Source organism: Populus euphratica, unplaced genomic scaffold, assembly GCF_000495115.2.
Source record: "Populus euphratica unplaced genomic scaffold, PopEup_1.0 scaffold197.1, whole genome shotgun sequence".
Lineage (NCBI taxonomy): Eukaryota > Viridiplantae > Streptophyta > Magnoliopsida > Malpighiales > Salicaceae > Populus > Populus euphratica.
In genome coordinates, this window is record NW_011500022.1 from 106,305 (window position 1) to 117,621 (window position 11,317).

Consider the following 11,317-nt stretch of genomic DNA (forward strand, 5'->3'; position numbering starts at 1 on the left):
AGATACTACACGATATTTGATCTTTCTTTTTGCACTGAAGTAATGCTAACAGATTCACTAACTGACAAACAATACTAATAGCATTCTAACAATATCAATCTCTAATCTTCTGACACTTGGCAAACGTAGAGCCGTTGATATCTTTACATGCCCCCTCAATCGCAGGCTTGAAGGAGCCAAGCATGAGATTGGAACAATGATGTTGAAACAAAGAAATGGAAAGACCTTTGGTGAGGATATCAGCAAACTGATCAGTAGAAGAATATGCTATTGAAGCCATAGAATCTGGAAACATGGACCCTGCGAGTATACTTGAGCAAATTAAGCTTCAAATTACTAATGTTAAGGAGGAATATTTTTACAGGAAACAAATACTTGAAAAGGTTAAGAAATGGTTGACTGCATGTGAAGAGAGAGTTGGCTTGAGGAATATAGCAGGGATGACAATCAATACAATGCTGGGAGATATAACAGGGATGACAATCAATACAATGCTGGGAGAGGTGCTTATCTGACTCTCAAGCGTGCTGAGAAAGCTCGCAATTTGGTTAATAAAATGCCAGGTATGGTGGAGGCTTTGGCTTCTAAAACCATGATATGGGAAAGCGAGAAAGGCACTGAATTCTTATATGATGGTATCCGAATTCTTTCTATGCTTGAAGAGTGCACCATATTACACCAGGAGAAAGAGGAAGAAAGACGAAGGCAGCGGGATCAAAAGGAACATTTTTAGAGTTCAAGAGACAGAGAAGAAGAGAATCGCAGATTTGAGAAGAGAGTTGAAGAAGAATTTTTCAGTTTGACAATATTTTGTAGAATGCAGGAAGTGAAAGCAGAGAGTTGAAGATTGTAACGATCGGTGAAGTAATAGAAAATTGAAGTATTGAAGAAGAGAATCAGTTAGGCAATATATCAAATAGATGATAGGCACATCAACAAATACACAGGAATTTCATAAAAAGAATGGGAATAAAGCCAGAATTCAGAAGCTAACGACCATAAGATCAAGAATTCCATTGCTCTGATACCATGAAAGACAGTGATTCTTATATAGAAATGAAATATAAATGAAGAAAGAGTACAGAGTAGAAAGGAAGAAGAACAGAGAATGAATCTGTTATATAGAGAAGCAGAAGACGAATTCTAGCATGGTTTTATTATTTGCTTTTGCTTAAATGTTCACATCACTAATCCTTAATTTATATATGCAATATTAGAAAGACACTACACGATAAATGAAATATAAATGTTGCACTGAAATAATGCTAACAGGTTCACTTAACTGATAAATAATACTTACAACATTCTAACAATATTAATCTCTAATCTTCTGACACTTTGCTCTTTCTTGTTGCATTGAAATAATGCTAACAGATTCATTTAACTGATAAATACTATTAACAGCATTTTAATAATATCAATCTCTAATCTTTTGACACTTGGCAGATATAGAGCCGTTGATATCTTTACAAGAGGGCCCTTATTCCATAAAATCATTTCCAATCGCAATAATGGTGATTACTTGTGGGTCGCAACCAGTAAATATATTGTGTGGCTGAAGAAGCAGCATGTTTTATCCTTTTCATGTTCATCTTGTGTCCAAATGACTTCAATTCACATATCTCAACAGCTAGTACATGAAAACTAGACTAGTGATATTCAAGCTTCTGCTTGCAAGGGAAAAGTGCTACATTCAAGCACCAGAAAGCAGTAATGTTGATTCATGAGATATTCTGATGAAATGTAATGATGTCAGTAACATCTTTTACTAGCTCATCTGTGAATTCACAATCACCCCATGAAGATGCGTTGGTGTCTACAAAGTATTTTACAAGAACAGAATGAAAAGCTCATAAAATGTAGAAATGAATGTATTGATATGCCTGTAACATCTTATAGTAGCAGATCAAGGCAGCTAGTGCCTCACTCTATGATACCTTTGGGACTTGCACGCAACCTCAGTTACAAACTCTTCAATATTCTTATCAGAGCTTCCACCTACATCTACTGCCGTTTTGGCTAATTTCTTCCATTTATCAGAATTCCCTCTCATCGCATTGCTTCTTTCACTTTCCAGGACTTCCCTTATGCACCTTCTACCTCTTCTTTTGTGACAATCCCCTTTTCATTTACATTTACTCTAAGTCCTACATGCCAAACATCAGTGATATACTTAGCATTTGTTGGTTGATCAGTCCACTGTGGCATCGCCACCATTGGCACTCCTAAGCTCAATGCCTCGAGTGTTGAGTTCCACCCACAATGAGTCATGAAGCATCTCCCAACCGCTTGTCTAAGATGATTGATGGAATCATTGGTCCTATTGTTTTGATTGGCCATTTATTGATTCTCATCCAGTTCACTACCTGGTACAGACATAGCAAAATGTCAAGCAGCATTCAACATGCCATGAATGAACAAAAGAAATGACTATATTATGAAGGAATAGGAGTCCACACTTCAAGCTCATTAAAGTTGTTCCATATCAGCCATCTTGCTTCAAGAAAATTTGAGAACTGACCGAGGAGGAGTTCTCGTATAGCTGGATATGAACCTGCATCACTAACAAATGATGGTAGATCGCTGAACTCCGAATTTTCCAACGAAGGCAAGGACACGGCTGCCTGATCAGACTCTACTACTGGAACTTGAAATGCCCCCTGAGCGGCATGATAAAGAACAGCAGTAACCGCACAAGATCGAGTGAAAAATGGACCACATTCTATGCCCTTATTTCGAGCCACATCTACTGCCCATGGCAGGACAGAATCATACATGAGAAACTTAACAGGATATTATTCACTGCCATTATATCTATCAATGAGTTTGGATAAGCTGTGAGGTATTGTGAGCATGTAACGGTCGAAATACTTATCAATGTTTGCCGCCATTTGACTTTCCTTGGATCCATCAAAGATTGGTTCCAAATTGATCGAACTATCTTGGCCTTGCATAGACTTGGCAATAGAAGGGGTGATGATGAACGTGACTTCGAGGCCTTTTGAGGTTAGACGTTTGGAAAATTGCAGCATTGGGTTTATATGACCCTGCAGAGGCAAAGGGAGTACTAGGACATAGCTTCCCCTAGCTCGTTTTTCCTTGACCATTTTTTTTCCAATTCTTGTCTCTCAAACACAATAGAGAGGCATTATAGAGATGAAGTCAGGGCAGTTGCAACCTATAATCGACAAAAACGAATCACAAATAGTTCAATAAAATATCACTCTGCAAAGATGGATACCTGCTATTTCTGTCCGTCTCCTTAAATTGTTTTTTCTGAACATATGGAGGTCCATGTGGGTCTTTTCTCATTTATATTCACATAAACCATAGCCTTTCGAAGATTACTAGACACTAACATAATCAATGTGACAGGACTTGATATTATTGAAACATGTGATTTCAAATTCCAACTCTGTGCACAACAAGGAAATCACATGATCATTCCAGGAAGTGAATTGAACTAGATAAATGTCTTCAAAGTCTGTGCTCAAGCAAATCACAGGGCAATACATGTGCATTATTGTGAAGAGATTAGAATCAAAAGTATCTTCCATCGTGGGTGATAAATCACCTCATCTGTTATGTAATTTGCTTTGTTTGGATTAACGAGTTTCAATTATTATTATTTTTCTAACTCCAATTTCTTAGAAAACAATAAAAGACGAAAGCATTGTGCATAAGGTGACATAATTTAAATCATTTGGTGCTTCTCAACATAGCTACTAGTTCATTAATGTTAGTATCAGAAGTTCCACCTTCGCTTGTAGCCTCGATAGCCAGCTCTTTCCATTTCTTGGAATTCATTTTCATTTCTCTGCCTCTATCTCCCTCCATCACTTCTTTTATGCAAAGGGCAATCTCTTCTCTTTTCACAATTCCATGCTCATCAACCTTAGCTCTGACTCCCACCTTCCAAGCATCTTCAACGAGTTTAGAATTCGTTTGTTGATCACTCCATCCTGGCATTGTCACCATTGGGACACCCAAGCTCAATGCCTCGATTGTTGAGTTCCACCCGCAATGTGTGAGAAAACATCCCACAGCCTCATTTGCTAGCACTTTCACTTGAGGACTCCAATTCACTAGCAATCCCTTATTCTCCACTTCTTCCACAAACCCTTCTGGGATCTTCCCCTTCTCAGAATCCATCACCACCCACAAGAAGTGAAAATTGCTCCTCTTTAAGCCCCAAGCAATTTCCTCCATTTGCTTGCTGCTTAGAGTAGCACAGCTACCAAAGGACACATACACAACTGATGCAGTGGGCTTAGTGCTGAGCCAATTGATAGAAAGAGATGCGTCTATTTCAGAGAGACTAATACCGTAGTCATCGTCATCTTCAATGCTCTTGTCCAGGTATATTGATGGGATTGTCGGTCCAATTGTCAATAATGGGCAAACTTTTGACATTCTATCCACTACCTGAAGGAACAGCAAAATATTTGTGGAGATTTGAACCCTTAATTTACATAGCATAAAAACACAAGAAGCTCAAATTATAATTCACAATGATTTGATCTTGATAAGATTGCCCACCATCATATAAAGAAGCCAACGATTATAATTTCTCGTTTTGATATGTGCTTAGAGATATGACTTTATGGCATATAATGCCAGTGCTTAGAGATGTGACTTTATAGCATATAATGCCATATGTACTGATGTGTCTCACTAGTATTCAAATGCTAGGTGGAAATTACCCTAAGCCTAAGCATCTAAAAACTTGGAATTTTTTATCTACCTTCACTGTTCATACGACCTATGAAGTTTCATAATTAAAAAGCTTCTCACTCTTTTTTTTTCAATACCATCTATTTTTTTATTTAATTTCATTATTTTTTTAATTTCTTTCTGATAGCTTTTTTTTAATAGTAGTTTGAGTTATTTTTTAACTAATTAAGTCGTTTATATCATGTTAAGATAACTCTTTAATTTAATTTTAAATCTGAATTAAATAAACAGTTGAATTACATTTTTTTCATAAATTTTATTTTTTAATTTTTAATATTATTCTCAAACTATTTTCTTTTTTTTATGGAGTTACCTTTAAACCAACAAAAATCACCTTAGTTCATTCTCACCTGCAAAAGAGATAGATATGGAAAGTAAAAGAGTAGATTTTGATTCTAAGATAATATTGTTTGGTTCTCAAATCCATCCCTATCAAATTAATTTTATTCATTTCATCCCAAACCTATCAGAAATTATACGATGTATCTGCGCCTCCAGTAGCCAAAATACACAAGAAAAAGGAAAAAAGAAAAAAGGCACATTACAGTTCTTGAATGGAGGGACATGTTGTCTAAGATAGCTTCGGAATGGAGTTGATGAAATTAATTGGTTTGGGATGGAAATTGAAAAGGAATGAGATTTTCCCAGAAACCGAAAAGGAAGTACAAATAGTTGTAAAGTCCAATTATGCGATACAGAATTGCCTACCTCACACTCCAGCTTGTAGTAAGTGTTGATGAGGATCAAATCAGCCTTGTCCATATTAGCAAACTGACTCATGGTCATCTTAACATTAGCAGGGTATGAATCCGGCAGAACAACAAACGTTGGCAAGTCTTGAAGCTCAAGCAGTAGTGGTAATCCCTCAATCAACACAGGGGTTGAAGAAACTGGCACCTTTAACACTTCATGGTAGACACTGTAAAAAATGTAATCAACAGCACAAGCATGTGTAAAAAAAGCAGCTGCAAATAACCCGAAATCCTTTGCCACATCCAGAGCCCAAGCCAAGAAAGGCTCGTATATTACAGCATGGATAGGGCTTGAAGAGGTTTGGTATCTCTTGATGAGATCTGATAGGGTTTTTGGACCAACATCATGTAGGCTTGAAAGATAGGGTTCCCAGCTACCAGTTTGATTAAATCCATCATCATAGCCATCTGATATGGTATCAAGTTGAATGGAACCAATTGATGAGCCAAGTTGCCTCGACTTGGATATGAATTCGGTGATTACGAAGGTGACTTTGAGCCCTTTGGAGACCAAACGCCTAGAGAATTGCAGCATGGGATTTATGTGGCCTGCGCCTGGCAGTGGAACTACTAGCACATGGCTCCTATTGACCATCTTTCCCATCTCTCTCACCCTCTCCGTAGGGCTCCTTATTGATCCATTTCAATAGTGATAAGAGTCTTTGGAAGTGAGTGGATGGTAAGGAACTCTCCACGTTGTCAACGGTGACATATACTGCTGATTACAGTACATTCTTCGAATTTGCACATTTTAATTATTAGATTGATGGCTTACTTATAAAACCGGATGTGGTCACAAGTTGAGTAATAAAATTGATGATCGAAATGATTTTGTTTCAATTAAAAAACATAAAAAAGAAATTAACAAGTTGATAATTAAGTTTTTGCTCGAGTCTATTCAAGTTCTTCACAAAATTATATTAAATTTCTTTTTTATTTTATTTTTCTCCACCACTAGCATGAATTTTTACTAGAATTGAAGGGCGGGATTGGATATCAATGAAATTAAAAATCTAATATCATATAATCATCAATCTCATATATTAAATTGTTTTGTGTTTTGTAAGTAATTATATTCTTCTAAATATTCACAATAATTGATTAGTAATTTGTGACTAAATTTGGGGCTATTTGCCACATAATAAACAAAAATATTTTTTTATTAGTAAAAATAGAGATCGAGTAACATGAGTATGTTTTAAAAAATCTATAAAACAAAAAAAGAAGAGCTCGATCTCTAATTAAATAAATATTAAACATAAAACTAAATAAACATGAGCTTAAAAAAAAAGAAAAAAATATGTAAACCTAAATGAATCTTTGGTAAACTTTAAAATTCACTACTTATGAAATCCTATGTTCGGGCACAGTCAAAAAGCTCAAGTTTTAACTAATTTAATATTAAAAAAATAAATAAAAAAATATTAATTTAAAAAAATTAAAGTAAAAAATAAAAAATTGAAAGGGGTGAAGTTAAAAAATAATTTCAATTCTATAAATTATTTTAAAAAATATAATGAAACAACTAAAAATAAAATCTAAAGGATTTACAAATTAAAAAATTGTTCTAAAATTTATATAAAACGTATATGAAAATCTAGAAGAAAAGAGAGTACAAAGAGAGATATAATATCATGATTTTGTGGATTATATCCTAGCATGATCTTCAATATTGTAGGATATCTTCGAGCTAATGGAGAGAGAATGAACCATAAGCTTGTCATATGAACTTAAGAACTCGAAGGAAGTAAGGGTCTTGATTAAAATAAAGTTCATCATTGTTAGAAATGTAATGAGCTTTTGTTATTAAAAAATTTCTTCCAAATAAAGTGATAATTCAGTTCAACTAGATTGGAAGACTAGGAAAGGGCTCTAAAGTTATTAACCTATAGGCAAGGTATTGTGTTGAGAGTGATATGGGATTCTTTAAAAAACAGATAAACCAAATAAAGTTTTGTAACTATGAATGCCATAATCAAATTTTAAACCTTCTAAATTTGTTTTCTAAAAAAGTGTATATTTTTCTTTTTATTGAAAAATCCAAAAAAATATAAAATCTAAAAACAATTTTGAAGTACGAGGAAATAAGTCTTCAAACCGTAAAAAATAAAAATATTAAAAAAAAAAACCAACTAGATTAGGATGTTTTGACAAGATATAATAGAGAAAAGAAGAAAATTGAAGTTGAAATTCAAACTTGATCAAAATTTAAAAAATTAATTACTTCTAAGGATTTAATTAAACTTTAACAAATTTAATTAACTTATTTAATGACTTAATTAAACAAAAAATAAGTTTGAAAGTCTATTAGGAAAAAATTAAAAAAATTAATTAAGTTTAAGAACTTAATTAAACTTCTAATGGGTTTTGTTGATTCAATCAAGAACTCGATTAAAAAAAATCAAGTTTAAAGATCTAATTTGAATCAATTTATAAAGATTAAAAAGATAATAACACAATTAAAACTTTGAAAGGTTAAATTGATACAATTAGAGTTTAATTGAAAGAAATTTAAAGTATGAAGTTTAATTGAAGATCAATTGAAGAAATCTAAAATTAAAAACCATTTTAGTAACACATTAAAATTATTCAAAATACTAAAAAAATTAATTTAAAACAAAAAAAATCAAATTATGACCAAAAAATAGATTCAACCACGGCAGAAACAGTGACGAAACCCTTCAAAAGCTGTTGACTGGGAGTTTCTCCATCATCATTGGGAACTCCTTGAGCTCCCCCCTGAACCTGCAGCAAAGTTAACTCACAACTCATAAGAACTGAAGGGTTCAACATGCATTCAACAGAGGTACCTATAGTAGCATATGCATAATCGTACATAGGAGCATGAATCTCCTTTTCTGTTCTCTCCTGCTAGCATCCTTCTTGGGCTATACATCAGTCACCATTGTTATGTTCTGATGTTTCAAAAGACTCCTAGAATTTGCTTGACTTGCATTTTTATAGCTAAATTCTTAACAAGCTTCCACTTCAGCTTGTATAAATTAGGTATCGAGCTAGCATTTACATGCCTCTAATGCTGCGCGATAGTGTCATACTCTGTTTTTTTTTTTTTCTAGCATTTTTTTGTCGATTTAAATTTTGGGTACACTCTAGCATTTTTTGTCGATTTAAATTTTGGGTACACTGTTTTCAAAAGTTCACCATGATGGTGGATAAGAAATGTGGAAGAACATTGGGGTTCTTACTTGTTGAATACATGGGCCAGACTTTATTTTATTTGTGAACTCTTAGCTATAAGGGCTGGGTGGAACATGGTTTGCTTACGATTTGATTATATGGGCCGAACACGATTTGTTTCCTTGTTTTTTTTTGGGCCGTATTAATTCATGCCATGGGCTGAGTGTACATAATTTTTGTTTACATGGGCTTTGCACATTTTATTTGATTTTATTCCAAAACAATATTATATTCAAACGACAAAAAAATCTTTACTTATATTTTTAATTATATATTAAAAAAATTCTCTTAAAAATAAAAATTCATATTTGTATAAATAAAAAAATATATAAGGCATGATTTAATATCTTTAAATACAAAAATTCAAGAAAATGGTTTTGTTAATATATTTGCATGCATTTTGTATTTAATAATTAGTTTATGAAATATATGAGAACTTAACCTAAATTTAAAAAAATAAAATTATTTTTATTATTTGAAAATCAAGAATCATGAACTTATATGTATGAACTTATATGTAAGGATATATTCATATATTAAAAAATGTTAATAAAATTGTATTAGAATAGTTAAGTTTTATCTTGATAAGATAAATATTTTTTTACTAATAAAGATTTTTTTAAAACCTTAGACAGAATAATGATTAGAAAATAAAATAATAAAATAATTTATATTAGACAAATAAATAATATAACTTATTTTAAATAAGGTGTATTAGAGATAATATATCCTCTTTATATACAACTAATTTTTTTTATCTAAATTCTAAGATCAATAAGAGTTTTTAGTGCAAAAATATTAGATAATAATTTTATTTTTTATTTTACTGATAAAAAATAAAATAAAAATATTATTTTCTTTTATTTTACTGATAAAAAATAAAAAAAAATATTATTTTTCTTATCACCACAAATATCTTATTTTATAAGAATATCCTCATAACATCGTATACATGCAATACTTATTATTCTACTTCAGTCGTAGAGAGTGCTACAACATCTTGTTTCTTAATTTGCAGTCCACTATATTTATTCAAGTGTAACGAGCACTTGGCCTAATGTAAGTTGTGGTCAAGAATCCCCTTTAAATATTGAATAATGATAAGATGATTGGTACAAATTTAAAAACAAAAGAGAATGATATTATTTAATAATTTAATATATATTTGAATTAAAATCAACTCATGTGGAGTTTATATAGATATATAGCATGACATATAGAATAATATAAATTATATCAAATGCTTGATCATCTTCCCTGATCAAATAATTTCCTTATTTTTTTAATCAAATGATTAAGAATATTTACCTTAACTATTTTATTAACATGTCACAACTTCTTAACACACCCTCTCATGATAATTTTACTTTTCATGAGTTTTATGTATATTAACATCATTTATATTATTATTATAATTTCATCTGCTTATTAAAATAATTACAATCAATAAACAACCTTATTTGGTCAATAAATAAAATTTAGGTTGAGATTGTTATATGCTTGCAACAATAAAAAAATCATAGGAAAAAAATGTTCAATGAATCAAATTCCAAATTGAACTTTCATGTTTGTTTCCATAAAGGCACAATGATGGTTTTTATAACAATAACAATAAGAGTATTCAAACTATTTGAACAATAAAGATTTTAAGGATAATCATGAGTTAATATAACAATGAGAGTATTCAAACTATTTGAACAATAGAGATTATAAGGATGATGAATCAATAAATCATGAGTTGATTTAGTATTGAAAATGATAATAAACAAAAACAAATCATCTAGAGAATGAAGAGAATTGAAAACAAGTTGATTTAAAGTAATCAAATAGACAACTTAAAGCAGTTTGGAATTAAAAATAAAAAACTAATTTTTAGAACAATATACCACAACCTGCTTTAATACCAAGTAAAAACAAAAAAATAAATTACATGGTTCAAATGGAACTCAACAGTGTTATATTGATCATACACACTAGCATTATCTTCACAATCTTTAGCATGATGTTCGATTGTGAGATATCCTAGCGTGATCATCGATCATGATCTCTATAAGTATAAGTGCAAGGTGTCCTAGCATGATTCTTATGATTTTTTAAATTGCGGGGTATCCTATAGCAGTATCGACTTGTCTACAAGTAGTCGTTCTTCGCAGACATGAAAAGTCCGAATGAATCCAAATCTCATATGGTCACTCGAAAACGCTTGACGCATGAAAATTCCTAATGCACCCAAATCTGAGGAACTTTCAACGCTAAGACGCTATGTTTGAAAAAAAGAAGAAGCAAAAAACCACTATTTACATCAAGGGACCACCAAACAGGTTGTCCTAGAGGCGTCTGTAATTTCATTTGCAAATTTGTGGACAGAGAAGTACCAAGTGGATATAGCAAAGGCCAAAGGCAATACATTCTTCTGATACAAAACTCGAAACATAGTCTATTGCCAATCTTCCAAAATAATTGTGAAGGCATAATTCTGCTGTTAACTTGAAGCATTTTAAGGTCTTGGCTTTTAAAATCTCCAATGATTGAACAAATGCAATCCCTTCGCCCAAACAAGAATATAATTCTTTATTTTACATTTCGAAAGTTACACGAGATATTTTTTAGTCTTAATTAATGGAAGAGTTTTC

General features: G+C 32.1%; 2 protein-coding genes across 2 annotated transcripts; both read right to left on the minus strand.

The window, feature by feature from the left end:
- Window positions 1-1,692: 1,692 nt before the first annotated feature.
- LOC105141935 (UDP-glycosyltransferase 74E1-like) lies at window positions 1,693-3,990 on the minus strand. Its single transcript, XM_011049331.1, has 4 exons — window positions 3,759-3,990; window positions 2,808-3,178; window positions 2,460-2,690; window positions 1,693-2,366 (listed from the first exon to the last, which is right to left on the minus strand). The coding sequence occupies exons 2-4, from the start codon at window positions 3,105-3,107 to the stop codon at window positions 2,268-2,270; spliced, it is 630 nt and encodes a 209-aa protein (XP_011047633.1). The 5' UTR covers window positions 3,108-3,178; window positions 3,759-3,990; the 3' UTR covers window positions 1,693-2,267.
- Window positions 3,538-6,220, minus strand: LOC105141933 (UDP-glycosyltransferase 74F1-like). Its single transcript, XM_011049330.1, has 2 exons — window positions 5,443-6,220; window positions 3,538-4,425 (listed from the first exon to the last, which is right to left on the minus strand). The coding sequence occupies exons 1-2, from the start codon at window positions 6,088-6,090 to the stop codon at window positions 3,700-3,702; spliced, it is 1,374 nt and encodes a 457-aa protein (XP_011047632.1). The 5' UTR covers window positions 6,091-6,220; the 3' UTR covers window positions 3,538-3,699.
- Window positions 6,221-11,317: the final 5,097 nt, after the last annotated feature.

What these genes read in the sequence shown, in the direction of transcription:
- LOC105141935 (XM_011049331.1), bottom strand. Translation starts at nt 3,107, where the DNA reads ATGGTCAAGGAAAAACGAGCTAGGGGAAGCTATGTCCTAGTACTCCCT. An exon ending in AACTCATTGATAGATATAAT is followed by an intron (nt 2,691 to 2,807) that starts GGCAGTGAATAA and finishes CGATCTTGTGCG; the next exon opens with GTTACTGCTGTTCTTTATCA. An exon ending in ACAACTTTAATGAGCTTGAA is followed by an intron (nt 2,367 to 2,459) that starts GTGTGGACTCCT and finishes TGTCTGTACCAG; the next exon opens with GTAGTGAACTGGATGAGAAT.
- LOC105141933 (XM_011049330.1), bottom strand. Translation starts at nt 6,090, where the DNA reads ATGGGAAAGATGGTCAATAGGAGCCATGTGCTAGTAGTTCCACTGCCA. An exon ending in ACTACAAGCTGGAGTGTGAG is followed by an intron (nt 4,426 to 5,442) that starts GTAGGCAATTCT and finishes CTGTTCCTTCAG; the next exon opens with GTAGTGGATAGAATGTCAAA.